Genomic DNA, 25,421 nt, shown 5'->3' on the forward strand with positions numbered 1-25,421 from the left:
ATAACATAGCAATCAAATCTGCAGGGGAAACCCACAAATGGGAAGGACTGACTGTAATACCTAATGATGGATCACTGCCTTCCTGGGATATTTTTTGCGCAACTTTTTTCTGTCCTCCTTCTATGCTTCTGCCTACTGGCAGTTCAGGAGTGGACAGATGTGAATAAACAGCAACTTCATCCAGATAATGCAGAGATGCAGCTGGCAATGTAAGTGAGGTCAAACAGCACACACTTCAAAAGGATTGTGTACACTGTTTTGGGGCTTTTCCTGAGCCGATAGTTTCCTCAGATGGCAGGACTAAGAAATAAACCAAACCCAACTTTGGTTATTGAACTAATACTTTAACAGCATACGTTTTGGAGCAGGAACCTCTTCCAAAACAAGACTATGCTGAGACTTTCAATATAGTTACATCAGAACCATATTTAAGCATTAGTCTGATTGTCTTAGGCAAGTATATGGAAATCCATTCAGGAAATGAGACGGGGGAAGGAACAATGAAACAGCCCACCTCTCTCTTGCGCCCAGAATAAAAATCAAGTGAACAGCAGGAACACATCTAGCAAAGAAGTGCAGCAAGCTTAGTCAGAAGAGAGAAATTCTATCTCTTCTGCCAGAACCCAGAGTGCTGAGTTTGGAGAGGGTTTTTTTTTTTGCAGGTGGGCTTATTGATAAGGCTGAAAAATATTCTTTGGATTTGGGTATGGTGTATGTGGGGTTTTTTTCGTGTCAGGAGCAACCTGAGTCGCTTCTGGTGTGAGAGAATTGGCCGTCTGCAAGGACGTTGCCCAGGGGACGCCCGGATGTTTTTTATGTTTTTACCATCCTTGTGGGAGGCTTCTCTCATGTCCCTGCATGGAGCTGGAGCTGATAGAGGGAGCTCATCCGTGCTCTCCCCGGGTGGGATTCGAACCTGGCAGCCTTCAGGTTACAAGGCTTTAACCCATTACACCACCGGGGACTCCTGTGTATATGTAATGCATTCTCTACTTTTCAAGTTCAAATGAGTTGCTCAATACATACAGTTTGGTTTTTCTCAATAAACACATTCTTGTTTAAGACAGAAAATCAGGTTGTTTGCATATTTAAAACTATTTGAAGGTGTCTACTGCTTCTTGCTACAAGTATGTTATAGTGCAAAGCTCGCAAGAAATTGGTACAGTAGTCTCTCACTTATCCAACATTCGCTTATCCAACGTTCTGGATTATCCAACGCAGTCTGCCTTTTAGTAGTCAAATGTTTTTGTAGTCAATGTTTTCAACACATTGTGATGTTTTGGTACTAAATTCGTAAATACAGTAATTACTACGTAGCATTACTGCGTATTGAACTGCTTTTTCTGTCAAATTTGTTGTAAAACATGATGTTTTGGTGCTTAATTTGTAAAATCATAACCTAATTTGATGTTTAATAGGCTTTTCCTTAATTCCTCCTTATTATCCAACATATTTGCTTATCCAACAGTCTGCCGGCCCGTTTATGTTGGACAAGTCTCTACTGTATTTTAAAATTAGCAAATTATTAATTTTATGCTAGAATTTTACAATGTAGGGCTATAAAGAAAGGTTCTTGTAATGGATGCAACAAAACAACAAACAAAGTGTTAATGGCACAAGCTATAAACTGATACATCATCATTCCTGGGAGACCTCATGTTAAGTCAGTACTTTGTGACAGATCATCAGTAACCAATGTGGCGTAGCAATGAAGGTATATGGTGTTATAGCTTACTCTGAGAGTGTAATACTTCAATGTAGTAGTCTAACTCCATTGCAGTGCTATAACATCTAATATGGCTGTTATGCTTGTTAAAAAAAGCATGGACATAAAGATAATTTCTTGACATTGAAATAATAATTTCTTTTTAATATAAAAACAAGTAATACAAAAATTAAAACCCGAGATAACACCACCTGGCTGCCAAGTTGGAGCTCGAAACTGCGGTAACAGAGTGGTTCCTGAAGAAACAGCCTGAGCATTGCGGGATTCAATTGCAGAAAGAAAATTCATAACTGAAGTTTCCTTAGTGCTGGTACTGCTGCTGTGCATAGTGTTATCAAACATGCCAGGAAGACCTACATGAAGAATAAATGTACATATGATTATAAATTACCCAAGAACATGTGCATATTTGAGTGTTCACTCACAGGTTCTTTGGGTAGGATCTCAACTGTGACACTCGCTGGCTGATCTTAGGTACAAAATGTTTTTTCAAAACTACACAGGAATGTAGTAGAGCAAGAAAAGAAGAATGTACTGAATTTTTCTAATACTGGAAGTGAGGATAATCAAATAAAATTTCCATTTACAGGCAGTCCCCGAGTTATAAAAGTCCGACTTACAAACAACTCATAGTTAAGAATGGGAATGAGATAATAGGAAGTGAGAGAAATCTACTCTTTGGAAGGGAAATTCACTCCTGGAAAAGCTATCATGGGAAAAAGGTGTCTCTACTGAAGCTTTATCACCAATCCTTGTTTCCACAACAAGCCAAATTTTTCAAAATCCAATTATTACAGCGACACAAAGTGGGGTGAAATCTTCTGAACAGGGGCACAGACAGCAAAACAAAACAAACACCACAGGGGTGTTAATCCTTCACAATATATCCAAAGCTAAAAATATAAAAAAATGGCTGGAGTTACATTTTAAAAACGTACCTGTTCTGACTTGCAAACAAATTTAAGTTAAGAACAAGCCTGCAGAACCTATCCTGTTCATAACTTGGGGACTGCCTGTATATTGCAGTGGATGGTGGTGAATTGAAGCATAGCAAGTGCTTTTGCCTATTTTCCCTCATCTGTAGAGCACTGTGCTCTCCCAGTCATTATATTAACATATTCTTCACTTTATTTCTATTGTGTCTTTCTCCCTATAAAGACTCAAGGCGGTTAACAATCATATAACACAGTTTGTCCAAGATAGTATGGGAGCTGATACAAATAAATAAATTCACATCCTTAGTGAGTGAACATGACCTGGATTTGAGCTGCTTACATTTGTGGAAGACCAAACTTAGATCTAACTGATTTATTATAGGACCAACATCAGTTTTGGCAATAATTATATGCACTTACAGTATATGCTTTAAAGATTGTGCTAGCATTTTCATGATATTCTACAAATCTAGAAATTTCTACAGCTATTTCTGCAGATATTTTTATCTTTCAGGCACTGAACTATCGGTATATAAGAACAGTCTCTCTAACAATGGTTTTGAAAATAACTGCATATTACCCTCATTTTTAATTTTAAAAATCCACATTTAGGCAAAATGATAAATGGGATCTTTAAGATTTCAGATGAGATGGGAGTAAGACAAAATAATAAACTACATGAAACACTAAGCCACACTTCACCAATCCAGCAACCTAAAAATGTGTTGGACTACAGCACCCATCATATCCTAGAAAGTATTAATGCTTGCCATACTCTGTTAGAGATATGAAGGCCTGGAGAAAAAAATCCTGAAAAAACAATGGATTTTTAATGCTACTTTTTCCTGACAAAAAGGGAATATTGGGGCAATGTATTAGTATAGGAAATGTTCCTTTAGAAAGATAAACAAAATATTTAAGAGAAAGTGTTTTATACTGACTCTTTCCCATCTTCATTATATCTAAAAAAATCACACCATTGCAATTGAACAAAACACATGTGAAGGGCACCAAGATCATAGATGGGAGGATATGTCAGGGATTTTCTGGGGATTTATTCCCTCTAACCAGCTACTCAATTTGACTCTAGTCTTGACAATGAAATACATAAGTCACTGCTCTCCATCTATAAAGGGTCCTGTGAGCTCTGCACTGGATAGATATTAAGTTTGATTTTTCAGGGGATCTTTATCATGTTTTCAAATGAAAGAGCAAATGCTCTTCTTTTACTGACTTAATGGTTCTCAGGCATTTCATGGCCACTGAGACACCAACAACAAAAACAACAACAGTTATTATCCGCCTCTCCCTGTAATTTGAGGTAGGGTACATCGTTAAAATAACAAATAAAACACTAGTAAAACACATACAACATGATACAGAGTTAAAACACAAGTTAAAATCCACTGATGAAATGCAGATTAATATTTACAAGTTCAAATTGACTGCGTAGGCCTCCTGGAAGAGGCGGGCCTTCAGCTGCATCTTAAATTCCAACAGCTGATTTTGCTATTGGAACTTTTTTGGCAGATCATTCCACAGTCTTGGAGCAACTAATGAAAAGGTCCTCTGGGTGACAGTTGCCAGTTGGATTTTGGTTGGGTGGAGTAACCCCCCTCCCAACCCAGACGATCTCAGTGTCCAGACCATATTGTACGGGAGAAGGTGATATCACTCCATGAGACTATTTTAATAGAATGCAGACAATTCCCAGCCTCTGAGGATGCCTGCCATAGATGTGGGCGAGACATCAGGAGAATGCTTCTGAAACATGGTCATACAGCTGGGAAAACGCATAGCAAATCCCAATTTCCCCATACCACCTCAATACAACATGGAGGCTACATGGTTCTTAACACTGTTACACACACTGCTTATTTATTTATTATTTATTTACAGTATTTATATTCCGTCCTTCTCACCCCGAAGGGGACTCAGGGCGGATCACATTACATATATAAGGCAAACATTCAATGCCTTAACATAGAACAGAGACAGACAAACACAGGCTCCGAGCTGGCCTCGAACTCATGACCTCTTGGTCAGAGTGGTTTGTTGCAGCTGGCTGCTCACCAGCCTGCACCACAGCCCGGCCTGTTTCCTTGCATGCTTTTAAAAAACTGTATTTCCCTGATGAATAAACATATGGTTTTGTATGCCTGCAAAGGCATATGTGGCTTTTTCTAGGTCTAATAGAGCAATCACTGCAATATGAACATGGAATTTGTCTTATGGTCAACAAAGTTGCACCATTATGAAATATATGACATCCTTCTTAAATATTGTCTTGAAAATTGATTCTATTCCATACAAAGTTTAAAAATAAAAGCAACTGATTTCATATCAAACTGATGAAAGTATTCATCAAAACTGAAGTCTAACAGTATGTTATTTATTACCTGAAGGGAGGGGCGTAGTAGCGTATGCAGGTAGCTGATGAGAAGCGGCATATGTTTGTCTGTGAAGAAGATCTGCTTCTGAGTGTGTTGGAAGTCCTCCTCCATAGCTTAAACTAGACCCCCCAAAATGCAAAAACAAACAGATTAATACATACAATAGAAGCAGGGGTGAGGATATAAATGAGAACTGTTCTCATATTCAGGTAAGAAAAAGTAGCAGGAGATTCTTTACTAATTGAGCTCATAGAAGGAAAAAGTGACTGATAAATACAAGTTTGACAATCTATTAAAATGATAGCAGAAAATAATGGCAAAAAGTTATGATGTTTACGGCATAATCAATGATTGATCTGAGGAACAGTTACTGTAACTTGGAAGTTCCTTTCACATCAACACAACAGGCAGGAAATAATTTACAAAAAACAGGGCAGCCTTTGAAACATAAACAAAAGTAAAGATTTGTTTCCTTTACTTATGTTAAAGAGTGGTTGAACAGGTTTGACAACAATTCTTTTACAGCTCACATTTGTGAGCCATTATTCTATTTTGTGGTCTACATACTTAAAGAGATAGATTGAAAAGAAAGCTTAAAATGTATTTAAGAAGCTAGATATATAATAAGGGAACCCATTATTTTGATTAAACTCCATCACCCAAAGGACAGGTCTCATCTCTGATTTTCCACTTCATATCCAGGTCAAGATCAGATACCTAATATTCCAAGGACCTTCCTCTTGGCATGTTTCTCCCTTAAGGGAGGAAGGCCCACCAAGCCAACCCTGACCGGAACCGCCTTCCGTCTGGAAACCGATGTCCTCACTGCAGGAGAACATGCAGATCAAGAATAGGTCTCTTCAGCCACCTAAGAACCCACCCTCAAGACCCCATGACTGGAAGACCATCATCCTCGAACTACGAGGGATTGCTTAAGTAAGTAAGTATTCCAATGAGCTTTTTGGGAAAGGGCTATGAAGACAAGCAACTTGGAAGCACAGCTAAAGAGCAAATCTCCATTTTCCATTCCATTTCCAAGAGAGATGTGCATTTCTTCTCTTTTTTTCCTTAGCAGAACTTTGAGGCTCCCCAGGCTTGTCACAAATCACTGGAAATCTTGCCATAATAAGCAACAATTATGATCTTTGCTCAGGAAAGGCTGAGGATGATGGGAGTCCAATCTATTGGAAGGTCACAAGTTACAGCACATTGGAATAGAACATCAATTTAATGCATTCTCCTTTGAGTGTTAGGCCTCCCTTGATGAAAATCAGAGATGGTCTGAAGTGCCATCCTTTGTAAACTACATGTGTGTGGAGAGAATGTATAGACAACATAGAGTAGATGAAGCAACATGGAGTGGATGAAGAATTAGGGGAAATCCAACCCCAAAAAGTGGAACACCAATACTAAAAGACATGGGAGTTAAGGATGGATGGGAACCTTTCAAGAGTGAAATACTCAAGGAGCAATTGCAAACAGTGCCAAGAGAAAAAAAGAAGACAAGTGCAAGACTAAAGCGCAAAATGAGCTCAGATTTTCCAGGGACATTAAAAACAATAAAAAGGGTTTCTTTGCTTACATTGGTAGAAAAAGGAATAAGGAGGTGATAGGACCTCTGTGAAGAGAAGATGGAGAAATGCTGACAGGGGATAGAGATAAGGCAGAACTACTTTATGCCTTTTTTGCCTCAGTCTTCTAACAAAAAGAGAGCCATCCTCAACCTCAGCAACATGAAGTGGATGAAGGATTAGGGGAAATCCAACCACAAATAGGGAAACAAGTTGTCCAGGAATACCTGGCCAGTTAAAACGAATTCAAGTCCCCAGGGCCAGATCAACTACATACAAGAGTATTGAAGGAACTAGCGGAAGTCATTTCGGAACCACTGGCAATAATCTTTGAGAGTGCTTGGAGAACGGGAGAAATCCCAGCAGAATGGAGAAGGGCAAATGTGGTTCCTATCTTCAAGAAGGGAAAAAAGGAGAACCCAAACAATTACAATCTGGTCAGCCTCACATCAATACCAGGCAAAACTCTGGAAAAGATCATTAAATAAGTAGTCTGCAAACACTTAGAAATGTGATCACTGCTAATAGTCAACATGGATTTATCAAAAACAAGTCATGCCAAACTAATCTGATCTCTTTTTTCAATAGAGTTACAAGCTGGGTAGATGCAGGGAACGCCGTGGATGAAGCGTATCTGGATTTCAGGAAAGCCTTTGACAAGGTCCTCCATGATCTTCTGGCAAACAAACTAGTCAAATGTAGGCAAAACTATGGTTAGGTGGATCTGTAATTGGTTAACTGAACAAACCCAACGGATGCTCATGAATACTTCCTCTTCATCCTAGAAAGAAGTCACAAGTGGAGTGCCACAGGGTTCCATCCTGGACCCAGATCTGTTCAACATCTTTATTAATAACTTAAATGAAGGGTTAGAAGGCATGATCAAGTTTGCAGATGACACCAAATTGGGAGGGATAGCTAATACTCCAGAAGACAGGAGAAGAATTCAAAACGCTCTTAACAGATTAGAGAGATGGGGCCAAACCAACAAAATCAAGTTTAACAGGGACAAATGCACGATACTCCACTTAGGCAGAAAAAATGAAATACAAAGATACAGAATGGGGGACGCTTGCCTTGATAGCAGTACGTGTGAAGATGATCTTGGAGTCCTCATAGACAACAAGTTAAACATGAGTCAACAATGTGATATGGCAGCGAAAAAAAGTAACCCTGTAGCACCATTGAGACTAATTGAGAAAAATAATTTCTAGATTCCTATCCACTTCATCAGATGTTATGATTATGTATCTTCTGATGCAGGCTAAAGTTCACAAAAGTTTATATTAGAAATGTATTTTCTAGTCTCAAAGGTGCAATAAGATTTCTTTACATCTCTCCCAAAGCAAGACATTCTACACAAATACCTCAATTGTTACTGTCTTCCCATGAGCTCAATGCTATCCACAAAAGAGACTATCAATATTCAGATTTTGAAACCACAAAGGGAATAAACCTGGGCAGTGTGAGGAAAAGAGAGAGAGAGAAGCATTTGTTTCCTCTACTTATGCTATTATTGCAGTTACCACTAGCCCCTGTCAAACACATTAAATATTAATTTCGTCAATTACATTTTCTATGCTATTATCATCAACAGTTTCAGGTTTTGTGATTCTTCAGTTTTTATCAATTTCATAGATAACCAAAATCTGAAACATTGACTAAGTTGTGAGAAACATTTAACTTGTATAAAGCAATTTCCTTCTTAATTTCACACTGTACGTCCAAAAACAAACAGTTCCTTCACATGAAGAAGGGAAGGAAGGAATTTGAGGCAGCTGAAAAGCTAGCATCACCCAGGAGTGTGTCATGTAAAGTTCTTTTTACAAAACTTCAGAAGAAATATGCCTGACAGAATTCTGGACCAACTGCTTAACAAATCAGCATATTTTCGTGACATTTGAAAATTCCTTTCCAACATGAGGTCATATATTTTTACTAATCAGAAGACAGGAAGACCACCTTGCCTTTTATTCTTTATTCTTAAAAAAAAACCACAATTAATTTATCATACAATTATTCTAAATAAATGATTCTGCAATTAAGTTCTTCCACAATTTCCTACACATTTTTTATCACCACCAAAGACCACCACCCCAATTTCCCCAGATTTTCCATGCCTTCACATGAGACACAGAACTTACTTCAATCTTTTAAAAAGTTCCTTAGTATTCTAGAAAGTTATTAGTAGCATAATAATGACAAATTAAAAATGATATATTCCAATTTGTTGGGGTTATTTTCAAATAATGGTAAGAAAAAAAATCATGTTTCTATAAAAATACTAATACATATTATTGTGCAACTCTTGCATAGTTGTCATTCAAACAGAATATGAAATGTGTTTCTTGATATGCCAGTGTGGTAAGAAACCTGTTACATTAAACCAAAGGGCTAGTGTGGATTCTTCCACACTAGCCCTTATGTTTTGTATTAATATCAAAATATTCCAGATTTTGATACAAAGCTTATGACCATGGCCTGAGGTCAGCTGTGGGAATCATGCAGCCTTCCAGATGTTGTTGGACTGCATTTCCAGCATTCCTCATTGTTGACTATACGAGTACTGCTTGCACATTGTGTGTGTGCACAACTTCAAGTCATTCAATTTATGGTAATTCCATGAATTACACAGCTTTTTAAGAAAGGTATACCTCTTAAAGATTACTTTTGTTCTGGTGCTATACTTAAACAATGTTAGTCAAATGGTTGGCATTTCAACTCCGACTACTAAAGTCTTAAACCGGGGGTCCTCAAACCTTTCAAGCAGAGGGCTGGGGCTGTTGGGGGCCCCAGATTAGTTTGAAAAAAAAAAAAAACCATGAACGAATTCCTAGACACATATCTTATTAGTAGTGGAAAGAAACCATGAAGGAATAATACAATATTTAGCGTGAAGATAATTTTAATGGGTTGTGTTGGCCTGCTTTTGGCTGGTGAGATAGTCATGTTAATTAGGATTGTTGTTATGTGCCTTCAAGTCATTTCAGACTTAGGCTGACCCTAAGTCTAAAGTTTAGGGCGGGTGGTGGGTAAATGACCTTGGAGGGCTGCATCTGACCCGTGGGACCCCTGACTTAAACTATTTCTTGATTACTCCAGTATTTTATTTCTAATTATACTAGCAATTTCTCTAACAATAGGCATGTTTCCAAATTAGTGTAAACCAAAACTTATTTGATAAACCAGGATGTGATTGAGTAGAAAAAAGGTTCACATAATCTCATTCTCTATCTCCCTCCATGCCAGCTAGTTGAGATACCAAGAAGAGGAAAGCTTCTGTTGCAGTCTGCATCAAATACTATGGTGAAGTGTGGCCAAAAAAAAACATAACCTGAAAGCCAACTTCAACCAGCTTATGGTTTGTCATCAGCAAAAGTCCACCACCAATTAAGAAGGCTTGTCAGAGGCAGTCATGGCTTGCTCACATTAGAGAGCATTAAGCCTCCAGGAGATTTTTTTTTTTGCATGCTCACAGAGTCAATACTTTCCAATGAACACAGGCCCTCGTTTTATGGCCTTCATTAAGGCACAAAAGGCAGTGTAAGTGACAATTTTTTCTAAAGGTTTTAAGTTCTACAAGACTTATACTTTTAAATGAGCTGGATGAGGCCATAATAGGCCACTGGTAGCAAGCTATTAGGTCAACAAAGTCCAGAACTGAAATCAGACAGTCTGAAGTCAAGCCAAGAATCATAATCAATTCGTAATCTAAAAGAGTCAAGACAAAATGCAGTCCACAGAAATAAACAAGAAGTTTAAATTCCTACCAATATTTCCTTTGATGCTACTGCTATGACAGATGGAAAGGAACTGAAGGACTGAGAAGGAACCATGCTGGCCACATGGACAGGAAGAAGGGCTACCACCAAAATGTGTACACAACAGTTCTAGCAGATTTTGAATTACGTAGTGCAAAATTCAGATAACCCTTTCCCCTGAGTCACAGATACCACAATGAATAAATCAATATTTAAATTACACCAACTGGACTATTCTGAATTTTTAAAGAACCACTTGGTTCTATAACTTAATGTGTAATTTCAGAAAACAAAGATAGTTTTTTGCCATGCCTCTTAATGTGCTAATAAATTTATTTTTGATAATCGATATGTGAAAATGACAGTTATATTCTATGCCAAAAATAATGCCAAACATGAAGTGACATACACTTTATAAACATTTAAAAAACCCAGAAGACAAAAATAATCAAGACAACATACAATTAAAATGTCAATTACAATCAATGTATACAAGCCTATGAGAATAAATAAGTTTTTACCTGCTGGCTGAGGGACAGCAATGAAGAAACTATCCTGCCTCCTTAGGGAGGGAGTTGCAAAGCCTGGCAGCAGTCACCAAAAATATCCTCTCTCCTTGTCCCTATCAAATGTCTCTGGTGAAGTGATGTAACTACCAATAATTTGGTGTACAGATGAAACACTGACAATGAACAAAAATTGCTTCCTCACATGGAGAGACAACCTCCGAGCATTCCCTGATGAATGTTTGAGAGAATATTTGTCAAAACATTCTAACTGAATACCAACGTAATTGCGGAACACTCAACTGAAGAATGCAAATTATTATTTTCCACTATGGATTGGATCACCTCTTTTGTGAAGTTACCTACCCACCTTCTTCTCCAATCTATTTGCCAAAATAATTCTACAAAGGCTCTCCTAGAGTTCTACAACTCTCAGGAGAAGCCTATAACGGAACACAGGATATTGTGGCAAGAACAGGAATTGGCAGAAATCTAACAGAGGCAAACTGCACCAGAATCAAGGAATTAATCTACAAGCACTTAGCTTATCTGAATTAGTGATATCCTTTATATTCTCAGTATTTATAACAGCTAATACAACTAAAAAAATCCAAATCAAGCACATCCCTATGAAAAATCTATAATCTGAAATTATGTCAGGAATGTTCTGGATGTAGTGGCTAATTTGCTAAAGCAATACAAGAAAAACAATGATCTAACTGTGATAATAATCTTAAACATGGACTGAGGATATTTAAGAAGCATTGAGATTCACATGCATTCTTTCCCTACGGAAATTACTGTCCAGTTTTCACTATGAAGACTCAAACCATTAAAAGAGACAGTGAATCCATTTGAGCTGTTTCTATGCACTATCAATTGTTACAACACTGAGCTGTAATGGCGCTGATCATTACAGTAGTCCGTCAATCCAATCAATTTTCTCACAGCAGCAAGATTCAGATGCTTCCATAACTCAAGAAACTGGAATGCAATCCATCACCAGCTAGCTATTCTCATGTTCCTTCTGACATCAAAAACCAGGGAAAAGCCATGCATACTGTATACAAGGAGCCCCTGATGGCGCAGCGGATTAAACCACTGAGCTGCTGAACTTGCTGACTGAAAGGCCACTGGTTCAAATCCAGAGATCAGAGTGAGCTCCCGCTGTTAGTCAGATGTTCCCACCTCAACATCTTTAAACTTACTTGCCCAACGACACACAAAACTCACATCAACACAATCACCATAAACAACTTGCATTCTCTGATGTATCTCCTTTGGGGTGACACCTTCCGCTGTCAAGAATTCAATGACTGCACATTGCTTAAGTCACATTGACCAACCGTCTGCGCAGGGTTCTATACTTCGCACTTTAACAACACAACTGTTCAATGCTAAGGCTTCCCGCCACATGGAACTGTAGAGGAAGGTCTACTGAACAAGCCAGTACCTGCGACATACCAGTACTGCCATCTGTTGAGGAGTTACGAAGTTGGAGGAATTACTTTTCATTCAGCCCTCGTACCTTCCAACTGACCAGGAGTACCTCTGTCTTATCTGGATTAAGTTTCAATTTGTTTGCCCTCATCCAGTCCATTACTGATGACAGTTTAGGGTCAGGTCAGCTTCCTTGGCTTTAGGTGGAAAGGAGTAATATGCATCTGTTTTCTGCTGCTTCCTCTTGGGGAAATTTCAAAAAGGAAAATCTGAACTGCCAAACAGTATGCAACTGCCATTCCCCGAAACAGCATGCTCCACTGCAGCACTCCTGTGCATTTGCCTTGTGTCTGCTCATAGGCATCACTGCTTAAGAGTCATATTTCGTGCAGTTTGATCAAAGTCTGGGTTCCAGAACAACCTTGAATACATACTTTAGTTTTCTGACTTATACTGACTCATAATAGCAAATTTTGCATTCACTTACATTTTTGAATTGAACAAATATTGTTTCAGAACTGTTTATTTTTCTAGAATTGTGTGTTGTGACTCCGGCTGCATTTTAAAAAACATCAGGAAGCTCATAAATGTTGCATGTGGGATTCAAATACAAGTGCCAATCATTACAGCTCTATGCTCAGGAGATTCAACAACTTTAAATATTTTATAGATGTTTTGAAATTCTTATCTTTGAGAATTTTCAATATGAACTGACTTTCTCTAAATATCTACATCTTCTAGATTAGTATGCAGATCAGAGCTTAGCATCCACCAGCTTTCATGACTACCCACTGTTTTCATGCAATATTTCACTCAAAGTTATATAATATTTAGTTTTAAATAATAAAAATAGATTTCTAGATGTCATTAGGCTGAAAACAGAATATTCATATTTTCAAAAAAAAAAAAAAAAACAACAAAATGGGAGAATAAAATGAAATGGGACGTAGGCTGGCAGAATTTTGCCAGGAAAATTCACTGTGCATAACAAACACTCTCTTCCAATAACCTAAAAGCCAGCTTTATATATGTATGGTCAACACCGAAATCTGATTGACTATATCCTTTGCAGCCAAAGGTGGCGGACATTCATTCAGTCAGTGAAAACACGACCTGGAGCTGTCTGTAGTTTAGATCACAAACTTCTTATTGCACAATTTAGAATCAGACTAAAGAGAATAAGGAAGACACACAGACCAGTTAGATATGATCTCTCTAATAGTCATAGTGAATATGCAGCGGAGGTAAAGAACAGATTTAAGAGTCTAGGTTTAATTACTGTTCTTAATGATACGTGATGCTGTGATTGGTATACGTTCTTGATCCTGACTTCTAGGATCCGTATTGCACTAATGTGTTGTTACTTTTTCTACCACTGCACTTACCTTGCACTTTGTGCATGAATAAAAGTGTTATTTCGGACACTCAACTCGTTGTCGGGTTTGCTATGTCCCACCTGCCTATACCTCAGCTTGCTAATCTCCCTTAGTGTGCATTCACAGAGTACACGAAGAAAAAGGACAGGTTGCTTACCTGTAACCGTGTTTCTTCGAGTGTACTCTGTGAATTCACACAATCCCGCCCTTCCTTCCCAACGTGCAAACCTCTCCCTTTCTCGTCGCCTTTGCGGTGTAGGAACTGGGGAGTGAGCGCGAAGGGCGCCTTTTATGCCCTCTGGGGAGAGGGGCGGGGTTACCACCAAATTTCAAACTTTTAGCTTGGAAGAGTATCCGTTGGAGCCTGCGGAGGTGCAGTCTCTCCCAGAAGAACTATGGACAAAAGTTCGCAACATTGTTCAGGAAGCGGCAACAAAGTACGTCCCAAAGAAAAAAGAAAACCAAGAAGTCAAGATAGTTGTCTGCTGAGACACTGGAAGTAGCTCAGGAAAGAAGGAAAGCAAAAGAAAACAGTGATGGGGGAGATATGCCCAATTAAATGCACAATTCCAGAGGTTAGCCAGAAGAGATAAGGAACTATTTTTAAACAAGCAATGCATGGAAGTGGAATAAGAAAATAAACTAGGAAGGCCAAGAGACTTCTTCCAGAAAATTAGAAACATCAGAGGTAAATTTCAGGCAAAAATTGGTGTGATCAAAAACAAAGATGGCAAGGACCAAACAGAAGCAGAAGAGATCAAGCGAAAGTGGCGAGAATATACAGATGATCTGTATAGGAAGGATAATAATATTGAGGATAGCTTCGATGGTGGGGTGAGTGAATTAGAACCAGACATTCTGAGGAGTGAGGTTGAAATAAAACCTGACTGCTCACTGGAGGGAAGGATATTAAAGGCAAAGATGAAGTACTTTAGCCACATAAGAGAAGACAGGATACCTTGGAGAAGATAATGAAGCTGGGAAAAATGGAAAAAGGAAGAGGGGCAGACCAAGGGTAAGATGTATGGATGCTATCCTTGAAGTGACTGGCTCAACCTTGAAGGAGCTGGGGATGGCGAAAGCTCTGCCATGGGCTGGTCCATGAAGTCATGAAGAGTCGGAAGCCACTGAATGAATAATCACACACAGCTAAATGAAAAAGTCTTGTGTATTCATTGTACTTTCAAGAGACTGATTTAAAATAGGCACTTTGTCTCCAATTTATTTTAATTTCCTTATTCCTAAATATTCTGGCTTGGTCCTTAAAAATACTGCTCTATATATAATAATATAAGTCAAATAAGAATCCTAAGTATTTTAATACTAGAAAGCAAGTACTAACTTGTACTAACCTGTATAAGCCCACTAAAATTCTAGTGTTTCTAAAGGCAACGAAAACAAAGCTCTGTTGTGTGAAACTTGTACTGCCTTTTTCTGAAAATGGATTGTTCGTTACAATAGGGAAGACAGATCTGGTGGAATATTTCTTATCTGTCCCCCACATTGATCTTAATGTCATCAGTGTCTCCAGCCTTTTCCTCTCTCCCGCATTATTAAAAAAAAGTGAATCATGCCATTGATCTGCGGTCTCAAGGAGAGAACAAAAACCTTGTCTAGATACAAAACTGGGAATTAGCCAACTCTTCATCAGGAAGAAGTAACTGAGTTTCATTGCAATTTGTTCTATTTGCCACCTTTGTTTTATTAATTTATTGCCAATTTATCATTAAGAATCCAGAAAACATAAATAGAAAGGAAAGTAGCTGTGTGGTTCTGTAAAAGATCTGTAATGACAACCAAAATGTCACAAAAGATAATACAAATTTTAGAGTTCTCCAGAATTCTTTGCTGGGCTACAAAAAGCAGGGGATAAGGGATGAAACAGAAAACAGTCCAAAATTAGGCCAAATTTTGCTGTTGTGGGGCCTGCAATTTAGGACTAGCCTTAATATATTAATCACAGAGTAGAATGACTAGGGTTTTTTTGAACTAATGTACAATTAAATATTTTCTATTCTGCTTTAAAGCAGAATCAGGAATATTTAAATGAACATCAGTGCATTAAAGCAGAATCCACTTCTGAACTACTGTTCCAACAGTGAATCTTAGTTATTTAATATGTAAATGGAGTTATACTCCTGAAAATGCAGGCTCAGAGTTTGAATTCAGCCCTGGGCCTCAAGGTCTGATCCCATTCTTCTTCCTTAGGGAGGCAAGGATGGTCCTCTGCTTATACTCTTGCTATCAGGATTTTAGAAACTGTCTGAGATGGGTTTTTAATGTTATGTGGTGCTGTGGGTAAGGTTTGTCTGTAGCCTTGTAATTACCATTAATGTCTTTAATAAGTTTTAAACATTTTAAATTGTTAAATTGTTTTAAATAACTCACATTTATACTTTTGTCGAATGTTTTACAGTTTTAATATGAATTGTTCTAAATATTCTGTTAGCTGGCTTAAGTCTAATTATTGAAATAAAGGCTGATATAAATACTAATAGTAGTATTAGCAATAATAATAATTGGAATAATATCAAGGTTGGACAAAGCACTGAAACAAACTTAGAAATTGAATTTAATCTTTAATTATGAGTTCAATCCAAAGCATACTTAGGCCAAGACCCTGTTAGACAGTGTAACTACACTCATGCAAGAAGGCAGTTCAGCAGTAAGAGGTCCTGTATAGTTAATTTTGCAAAGCAGCCTCCTCACAACACCTTTAATTTCTCTGACCCTGAGGAGCCAGGCATTGGCAAAACAGGTTGCTTCCCATCTGACAGTAAGAGATAGTTTTCTGTGCCCTTCTTTGCTATACAACCCTGAAAAACATGTACTATGCCAACACAACAGTGTTGTACCAGCATAGTACACTAACAGGATTCTAGACTTAATCTGCTCGATGAAACTGACTTCTAAGTAGACACACTTCAGACTATACTTCAAAGAATGGAGAGAAAACCTAGTTAGTGTTGATCTCCTAATGATGGTACTGAAAGCAAAATACTACATACAACTTGGATGCCTGAAGTTGGGTCATTTGTCAGGTGAAAGTAAACTCCTACTCCTTCCTGTAAAATAGGGTGGTTTTTGCTGCAGAATTAAGATTACACTGGCACTGGTGGTCAAGTATCTATACAGAAATTCAATCTGAATGAAGTTAAGCTAAGTAGTTACTCAAATTCTCTCCAATTAATTGGAACTAGGCTACAACATTAAGTAATGATAGCTGAATTAGCCACATTGGGAAAAAAATCAAAAATTGATACTAATGAAATAGTGTTATGGTTATCTATGTAGAAGCAGAAACTTATACTGAAGAGGATTTTATACCACTTGAAGCTAGGGCTTTATCCTCTGAGGGCTACTCCCCTGCAAGCTATGCAAATTTGGCTTCGACCTTTTTTTTTTTTTAAATCCTTATACAGCATCTAAGGTCACCACTCATTCCATTAATGAGGAGATTGCTCATTTTTAATTTTTCCATCAATAAAAGAGCCAGTCTGCTTCACTCAGGATGGCAGCAGTATTACATTTACAAAAGGTTTCTGTATATTCAAAAATGGAGTATTACATATTTCTGCCTTCTTTGCTCCCAGAATTCCTAGAGATTAGTTCAGGTGAAGTCATCACATTACCTGTTAAGAGATTTATCTGAATTTATGTTTGCAGACCTTTCATCTCCCATGTCAACTTAAAAGAAAACATTTAGATGCCATGACTTCATGATCAAGTAATATTTCCCCTTTCTCTCTACATTCATCATCTTGCCCACTGCAGAGAGCTAATAATCTCAAAGATTTGCACACATGTTGAAGATCAGATTTCACCTGTAAAATTGCTTATGGGCCATAGTGTCCATTTGGATAATTGAAGTACTTGCTGCTTTCCAAGTTATTTGGTTATTAAAGGAGTGCTATAATCAGAATGTTACACATAGCCATCATAACTACAACTATATGATGGCTATGCATAGCATTCCAATTTTAGTATACCATTTATAACCAAACAAGGTGAAAAACACATGCGTTTCTGCAGTGCAGGCAATGCATTCAGTACAACTAAGGAAACTGCAAGTTTGAAAAACTTAGCTGCGCCTGGAGTGAGAAAAAAGTAAATGAGAAAGCCAAAGAAAATCCAGAAAGACCAATCTCTATTATGCAGGAATTAAAAGCCACTTTTGCTACAGTACATTAAACAACTATCTTAAGCAATAAGAAGTGAAGCAACACAAAAATATTTTTATATCAGGCAATTATGGATCCAATGGTTTGGATATTCTCTGCATTTACCAGGTAAATATGCACTTCATATGGCACTCTGGTATTTTCAAGTCTGGACTAATGCCTCCATTTATGAACTTGAAGCAATTTTAGCAAGCTGAAGTACAGGGTTCCATAACAAAGACAAAGCACTCTCTTCATAGGCAAACTTACAACAAGTAGGAAGAGAATCATTCAGTGTCAATTTGGAAACTCTGGTCTTGGCACTGGTCTTCTATCTAAATACAATTTTGAAATACCACTGATTATTAAGGACTATTCCATGCAGACTATGGAAACAGTGGCAATGCCAGACTTAATATCCTATAAGACAATTTCTAGTCTTGCAAAATGGACATTATTTAAGTTGGGGGAAAAGATCACATCAGACTAACAACTTAATTTATTTTGTAGAAATACACTGCAGAAAGAAAAAAACTGCATATATTTGTACACACCGAGGTTCAGTACTATAAACTAGAATTCAATAACATTTCATGTTTGTCACACATTTCACAAAGCAGTCATGCCTTCTTGATTGTCTCAATTCTACATTTCCAACTTTAGTCCCCAATCACTTCTGAGTTTGGATAGATACCTTGCTAGGATATTATCTTGCCTGTTGAAGTGAGCTGTGATCTCAAGAGCTTGCATCCACTTTTATCTTCCCTTTGGAAAAAATGTGATAAAAAGCACAAGCTGGTGCAATTAGTGGGTTGTTACAGCTCAACCAGTGAGGTCTACACCTGAATACCCATTCATCCTTTAAATTTACTCACCTGGAACCAGCTGCAATCTTTAAGAAAATGACTCCTCCTTCTCACAAGATGGTTATGATAACCTGAGTTCCTTGGGAAAAGAGCAGGATATAAACATATTTTCTCAAATCTATTCTTTTCTAACCTATTTTTCATTTGAATCTATCTTATTCTCATATGTCTGATCTGAAACGAAATATAAGGCAAAGACTAAGTAAAATTATTCCCACACCCATGTATGTGATGTCTACATTGTTTTTAAAATATTTACAACTTAAGTTTCTCTCTCTCCCCTGTACTTCAGCTGTAAAAAATACTAGGGAGTATTTTTTTAAAAAAAACAGAAAAATATTTTTGGAAATTTAATAGTCAGTTTTAGTAGACTTGGCCCCACTGCCACTAACAAGATCATACAAAGAATATGACCATCTTGGTCTTCTGAATACTAGATTTCACACTTCTACTACAGAAAGTTATGACTGATTTCCTCTGTGAATTTCCATCCTATTCATCTACATCTCAGAGCAGAAGTAACTGCAAGCAACGACCAAAACAAAAAAGTTGCTTATCTTGTAACTCCAAACCATACAGCATGAATTGAAATATGTACTGTGGTAATGAGAGGAGCATAGATTTATGATTGGCAAATACAGCAGAACTCTCTTAATATCCACATTACCAAAAAGTCCCCCTCCTTTCCCCAAAACAGGAAGTCAAATGGCCTGTAGTAATTCTTGTGCTTAAGAGCAGATGACAGCCTTTCCTGTCTATCCCAATACACAGGCAACCCCTGCATGGCACTGGATCCGCTACACTTAGGGCAGAAAGGAAATGCTTATGGTGGCTGCCGTATGCAACACACAGTTAAGGGTGCCTTTAAAGATTAATCAATTTCATTTAGCATTACTTTTGGGACAACTCTCTTCTTTCAATATATCACCATTCTGGAATGGATTTTTGTATCAGCACAAGCATCAAACTGTGACCACATGTTATGCTGCTGCTAATAAGATTCATATGTTTTTTCACACACAAATACTGCAACTCAAAAAGCAGCAAAAGGCAAGTAAAATGCTCTTATCTCAAAATACGGTTAGCAGTTCTGTTCAAACATGCCTTATATCCTGGACGAATAGGGAGTTTCCTTGGGCTGACTACCATTTCAATGTTTATGCCTGTTATTCAGATTAAAGTACATTGTACTACTTCAAAACCTGGTAGGAATTTCTTGACAGTCCTTTTAAAAATACAGTAAGAGAAATCGGTCTAGGACAGATTGGCTAAATGAGGGGTGGGAATTATGCAGCCCTCCACAAGCTGTTGGGACTACCAGAATCCCTCATCACTGATTAGAACTGCTGTGAAACACCTGCAACATCATCTGGAGACCCCATGAATCCCATTCAACTCCAACTGTTAGTTCCAACAGAAGCACCATATACATGTATAAACTGAGAGCATGTTTTGGGGCTTACATTATGGATTTTGATGTGACCTGTGAATAAGTCGAGGATTATTTCATGGAAAAGTGAAACCATAATTGTTGCCCCAAAGCCACTCCTGGCTGCCATTGCCATTTCCCCTTCTAAGCATTCAAAAAGGCCAGAAATGGTGACACAGGGGATAGAGTAGAAGGGTTCAGTGCTTCTTTTAGGTTATTCCAGAATATACTGCGCTCTTGCCTTTCAGGCAGGACTTGACTTTGAAAGTTTCCTTTTTTGTAAGAGTTAAGGTACAGTACTCACACTGACCCATGGATAGGCTGACTCAGGTTTTTGGGTTTATTTTTTCACTAAAATTTTTAGACTTATACAGGAGTATATAGGATCCAACAAATCCATGAAAACTTGGTAAATCAAGCTGAGATAAGTTCCACCAAATCAGTGAGATTACTTTATTGTACTACAGTCTACTAGATAGCACTGAAAGCCAATGCATCAATAAGCAAGAGAAGAATACTGCCACTCTCAGTAGAACTCTGAAGTTTGCAATAGGCAACATTTTTTAAAATCCCTTGGAAACAAGTCACCCACCTCTCAGTGGCTACTGAAGGTGGAAAGTTAACTGCAAAACCAATAATATAAAATATGTTGAAAGTGAGGAAAAGTGCCGGAGCTACTTCACATCCTAAAAAGAAACATACTCAGTAATTTACAATGCTTTGTAATATTTTGTTGGAGAGCTCACATGTTCCCTCTATAATAGCATAGTGATTATTACATAATCAAGGGATAGTCTATCCTGTGTAAATTAGGAGTGTTTTTTTAATGCAGTCATGTGAACTGCTGAACAATGGCGGCACAGAAGTGAGGAAATTCTGGAGGCATTTTATTATTATTAATTCAGAATTACAAAAACAGTTGTTGTGTGTTTATTCTTAATTTGAAAGCAAAAGGATCACTAATAAAAGTGATGTTTATGCATATAAAAGAAAACAGGTAAAGTGTACAAAAATAACAGGCATACCAGAAAAGCAAAAAAAGACCACCTGCAAAATCTTCCCTTCTATCATTATGAAATCCTGCCTTTATGTGTGCGATCAATAAATGCAAGTTCTCAATGTCCCCCAGTTAGCATTGCATTTGCTCTGTTCTAGGCTCTTATGAGATAAAAAGTCTGCACACTTTCTATCCTCAGTTCTATTGTCTTGTGAACGATTTGAAGAGACTAGATTATTACAATGCCTTGTTTGGATGATGTTTTGACATTAGTCATCAGTATGGAAGTTCTTCCACTCCTGATTTAAGAAAGTGCAGATATCATAGAATCATAGAATAGTAGAGTTGGAAGAGACCTCATGGGCCATCCAGTCCAACCCACTGCCAAAAAGCAGTAAATCGCATTCAAGCACCCCCGACAGATGGCCATCCAGCCTCTGCTTAAAAGCCTCCAAAGAAGGAGCCTCCACCACAGTCCGGGGAAGAGAGTTCCACTGCCGAACAGCTCTCACAGTGAGGAAGTTCTTCCTGATGTTCAGGTTAAATCTTCTTTCCTGTAGTTTGAAGCCATTGTTCCACGTCCTAGTCTGCAGGGCAGTAGAAAACAAGCTTGCTCCCTCTTCCCTTCACGTATTTGTACATGGCTATCATGTCTCCTCTCAGTCTTCTCTTCTGCAAGCTAAACATGCCCAGTTCTTTAAGCCGCTCCTCATAGGGCTTGTTCTCCAGACATTTGATCATTTTAGTTGCCCTCCTCTGGACGCTTTCCAGCTTGTCAACATCTCCCTTCAATTGCGGTGCCCAGAACTGGACACAGTATTTACTCGACAAAAGAACAAGAAGTGTAGACCATGCAGTGAGCTCCCTACCCCAAGAAACCTACTGCTTTTATGTGTGATTTACCAGTCAAAACGGCACCTAATAAATCAATGCAAATACAAACGCTGCAGACAGCCAGGTTCACATTTTGTTACATGCCCCATTCTTGCCATGCTGACTTTTAACCATGCTTCAGGTTCACTGTGAAACACCTGCAAAACAGCTTGCACAAGCCCTCAATTGTCTTAGGGAACACAATTGACTCTTCATTAAATATATTACAACTACATTAAGGACATATATAATAGGTCACTGTATTTTAATATTTGCAGCAGAGTGTTCCTCTCCTGCTATAGATAACAAATTGTTTTGGGAAAAGTATCAAAGATCTTATTCAGTTTCCTAAGTTTTACTTTTTTTCAGCCTTTTCGGGCTAAATACAGCCAGTCCTCTATATCCATGGATTCCAAAACCACAGATTCAACTATCCATGGTTTAATTTTAAGAAATTACAAAATAAACCTTTCATTTTGCCATTTTATATGAAAGAGAGAATTCTACAGCACCAATGTATATAATGTGACTTGCGTATCCAAAGATTTCAGTATCCGTGGGGGTTCTGGGAGGCCAACCTGAGCAGGTACCAAGAGTCTCCTTGGGGCACATATACACTGCATCATGTTTAGCTCCACATCAGTTTAGCTCCACATTAATTTCCATGACTCAATGCCTTGGAATCCTGGGGTTTTGTACTTGGATGAGGCAGGAACACTCTTTAGGAGACAAGGATAAAGTTTACAAATCCGAGAGTCCCACAGCATTGAGTCACAGCAGTTAAAGTGGTGTCAAACTGAATTCTACCTTTGGTTAAGATGATTTCTAAACTATAGCACACAAACAAGCAAGTATTTATAATCAACAGGACATTGCATTCTATATCATAGAATCAGAGTTGGAAGAGATCTCGTGGGTCATCCAGTCCAACCCCCTGACAAAAAGCAGAAAAATCGCATTCAAAACACCCCGACAGATGGCCATCCAGCTCTGTTTAAAAACCTCCAAAGAAGACATCTCCACCACACTTCAGGGCAGAGAGTTCCACTGCTGAACAGCTTTCGTAGTGAGGAAGTTCTTCTTAATGTTCAGGTGGAATCTCCTTTCTTCTCCCAACAAAGGATTCTCCCAGGCAGGAAGAAGCCAGGCTTGAAGACACAGGGCCATTAAATGCTAATCAAGGTGATTAATTACAACATTCACACTCCAACTGACAAGTTATTTCTCTCATTGTGGACATTATTCCAAAGATATATAAACCTATCTTGCCTAGTTTCCAATATACAGTACCTCACAACCTCTGAGGATGCCTGCCATAGATGTGGGCGAAATGTCAGAAGAGAATGCTTCTGGAACATGGCCATATAGCCAGAAAAACTCACAGCTGAGTATACCATAATCACTGATGGCACAGTATGATTGAAGGATGCTGGCAAACCATGAGATGAGCTCAGCGCAGTCTCTGGGCAGCCAAGCAGCTGAGGGGGGAGAGGAAAAGGCCTGAGGCTATTAGGAATTGTGGGAGTTGGAGTCCAAAACACCTGGAGGGCCGAAGTTTTCCCATGCCTGCCTGGTGGGTGGAGATGAGATCACTAAGCAATGGCCTGCCTGTCCACGTTTTCCTCACAAACACCCATGCTCTGTCCTTCCCTCCATTCACAAGCTGAGCCACACCTTCTTTCTTTAAGACCTCACTTTTAACCTTATCATGAAGGGGGAGAAAAGAAGCTTCCTTCCTCCGAGGCCTCCTCCAAACGAGCTGAATGAAGGCACTCCGGCTGGGCTTCCCTTCTTCCTTCCCCTTGGCAACGCAAGAAGTAAACATGAACTCTTGAACCCCGCGCCGCACACCTTGAGAAGCAGGCCACGGAGGCAACAAAAGAGTCATACGGTATTCTTCGGAATTGAAAACAGTAACAACAATATTAATAAACGCACAACAACTCAATATTAATAAACATAGCGAGAGGGCGCCTGGATGAGAGCACTGCTCGCTCCACATCCCTTGAGGGCGGGAGTTGTGGGAAACGCGTGTGTCTCTGAGAGACTAAAAAAGCGTGCCTTGGGGAATGAATAACACTCTCCGCAATTCCCTCTTGTTTTATGACCACCACCCCTCCACCATTTTATTTACCTCGAGGTGGGAAGGGAGGGGAAAGGGGGCCGCGGCTTCCCCAACTCCCCTCGGAATCCCCTCACGAAACCAGGCCTCGGCTGCATCCCCGGCCTTTCCTGGCGCTCGCGGCCGCCCGCCCCTGCCCTCTCCAGGAACAGACCTCCCTCTCTCCCTTCCTCCTTTACCTGGGCTTGAGGCTGCTGGTGCTGCCGGCGGCGGCCCTCTCGTAGGCCCAGGCGGCGGGAGGGCTGGGTTGCGAGCTGGCGGAGGAGGCGGCGGCGGCCGAAGCCAGCGGGTCGGTGAAGGAGGGGGCCGGGGGGTAGCTCCTGTCCATCATGGAGGGAGGGAGGAGGGGAGGGAGCGGGAGAAGAAGAGGGAGAAGGGGGTGTTTGTTGTGTGCGTGTGCGTGTGGGGAGGGGGTATGGCTGCAGGGAGAGGCGGGCCTCCCTCCCGCTTCAGTTTCCGCTGCTGGGCCTCAGGGAAGCGGCCCCGGCAGTTGGCGGCGGAGAGCGGGCCCGCTCCGGGAGAGCCATGTCGGGCGGCCGCTTCCTGGGATGCTCCTCCCACCCGGCCGGGCTTGGCTGGGACTCTCCTTGGGCTCCAGGGCAGGAGGAGGAGAAGCTGCCGCCGCTGAGGCTGCTCTTCCTGATGCCGCTCGCTCACTCGCAAGGATAGTACGGCGTAAAGAAGAGGAGGAGGAAGAGCCAGGCCCTCTGGAGAGGACGACGCCCTGCTTGGATGCAGCGGGGAAGGCTTGGAGTCATATAAGGCCCCCTCCCCAGGGAGGCTCATCATTGCCACAAGGTGCATCTACACCAGGCATGGGCAAACTTGGGCCCTCCAGGTGTTTTGGACTTTTGAAGTCCAAAAAAAACCACCTGGAGGGCCCAAGTTTGCCCATGCCTGGTTTATGTTGAAGAATAAATGTTATAACACTATGTAACATATTTTTTTAATTCCAGGGTATATACATTCCAGGCATCCTCAGAGGTTGTGAGGTGTTGGAAACTAGGCAAGCGAGGTTTATATATCTGTGGAATGTTCAGGGTGGGAGAAAGAACCCTTGTCTGCATGTTGCAATTGGCCAGCGTGATTAGCACTGAATAGCCTGACAGCTTCAAGGCCTGGCTGTCTCCTCCCACCCTGAACATTCCACAGGCATATAAATACAACCTGCCTAGTTTCCACAGACACATAAATTTAACTTGCCTAGTTTCCAACACCTCACAACCTCTGGGGATGCCTGCCATATATGTGGGCGAAACGTCCAGA

At 39.5% G+C, this 25,421-nt stretch overlaps 1 protein-coding gene across 3 annotated transcripts in view; it reads right to left on the minus strand.

Moving 5' to 3' along the window:
* The window catches only part of qser1 (glutamine and serine rich 1), a 48,797-nt gene extending 23,905 nt beyond the window's left edge, over positions 1-24,892 (minus strand). Inside the window, exons 1-4 of one of the 3 annotated variants that reach the window (XM_016992907.2) lie at positions 24,335-24,455; positions 18,744-18,813; positions 5,061-5,173; positions 1,918-2,079 (exon numbers count right to left, since the gene is read on the minus strand). In XM_016992907.2, coding sequence (XP_016848396.1) covers positions 1,918-2,068 — 151 coding nt within the window. In that variant the 5' untranslated portion in view covers positions 2,069-2,079; positions 5,061-5,173; positions 18,744-18,813; positions 24,335-24,455. Of the gene's footprint in view, positions 1-1,917; positions 2,080-5,060; positions 5,174-18,743; positions 18,814-24,334 lie in introns of all 3 variants that reach the window. The other 2 variants (XM_008106646.3, XM_008106641.3) reach the window with 2 other exon arrangements.
* Positions 24,893-25,421: the final 529 nt, after the last annotated feature.

Source organism: Anolis carolinensis, chromosome 1 (genome assembly GCF_035594765.1).
Source record: "Anolis carolinensis isolate JA03-04 chromosome 1, rAnoCar3.1.pri, whole genome shotgun sequence".
Lineage (NCBI taxonomy): Eukaryota > Metazoa > Chordata > Lepidosauria > Squamata > Dactyloidae > Anolis > Anolis carolinensis.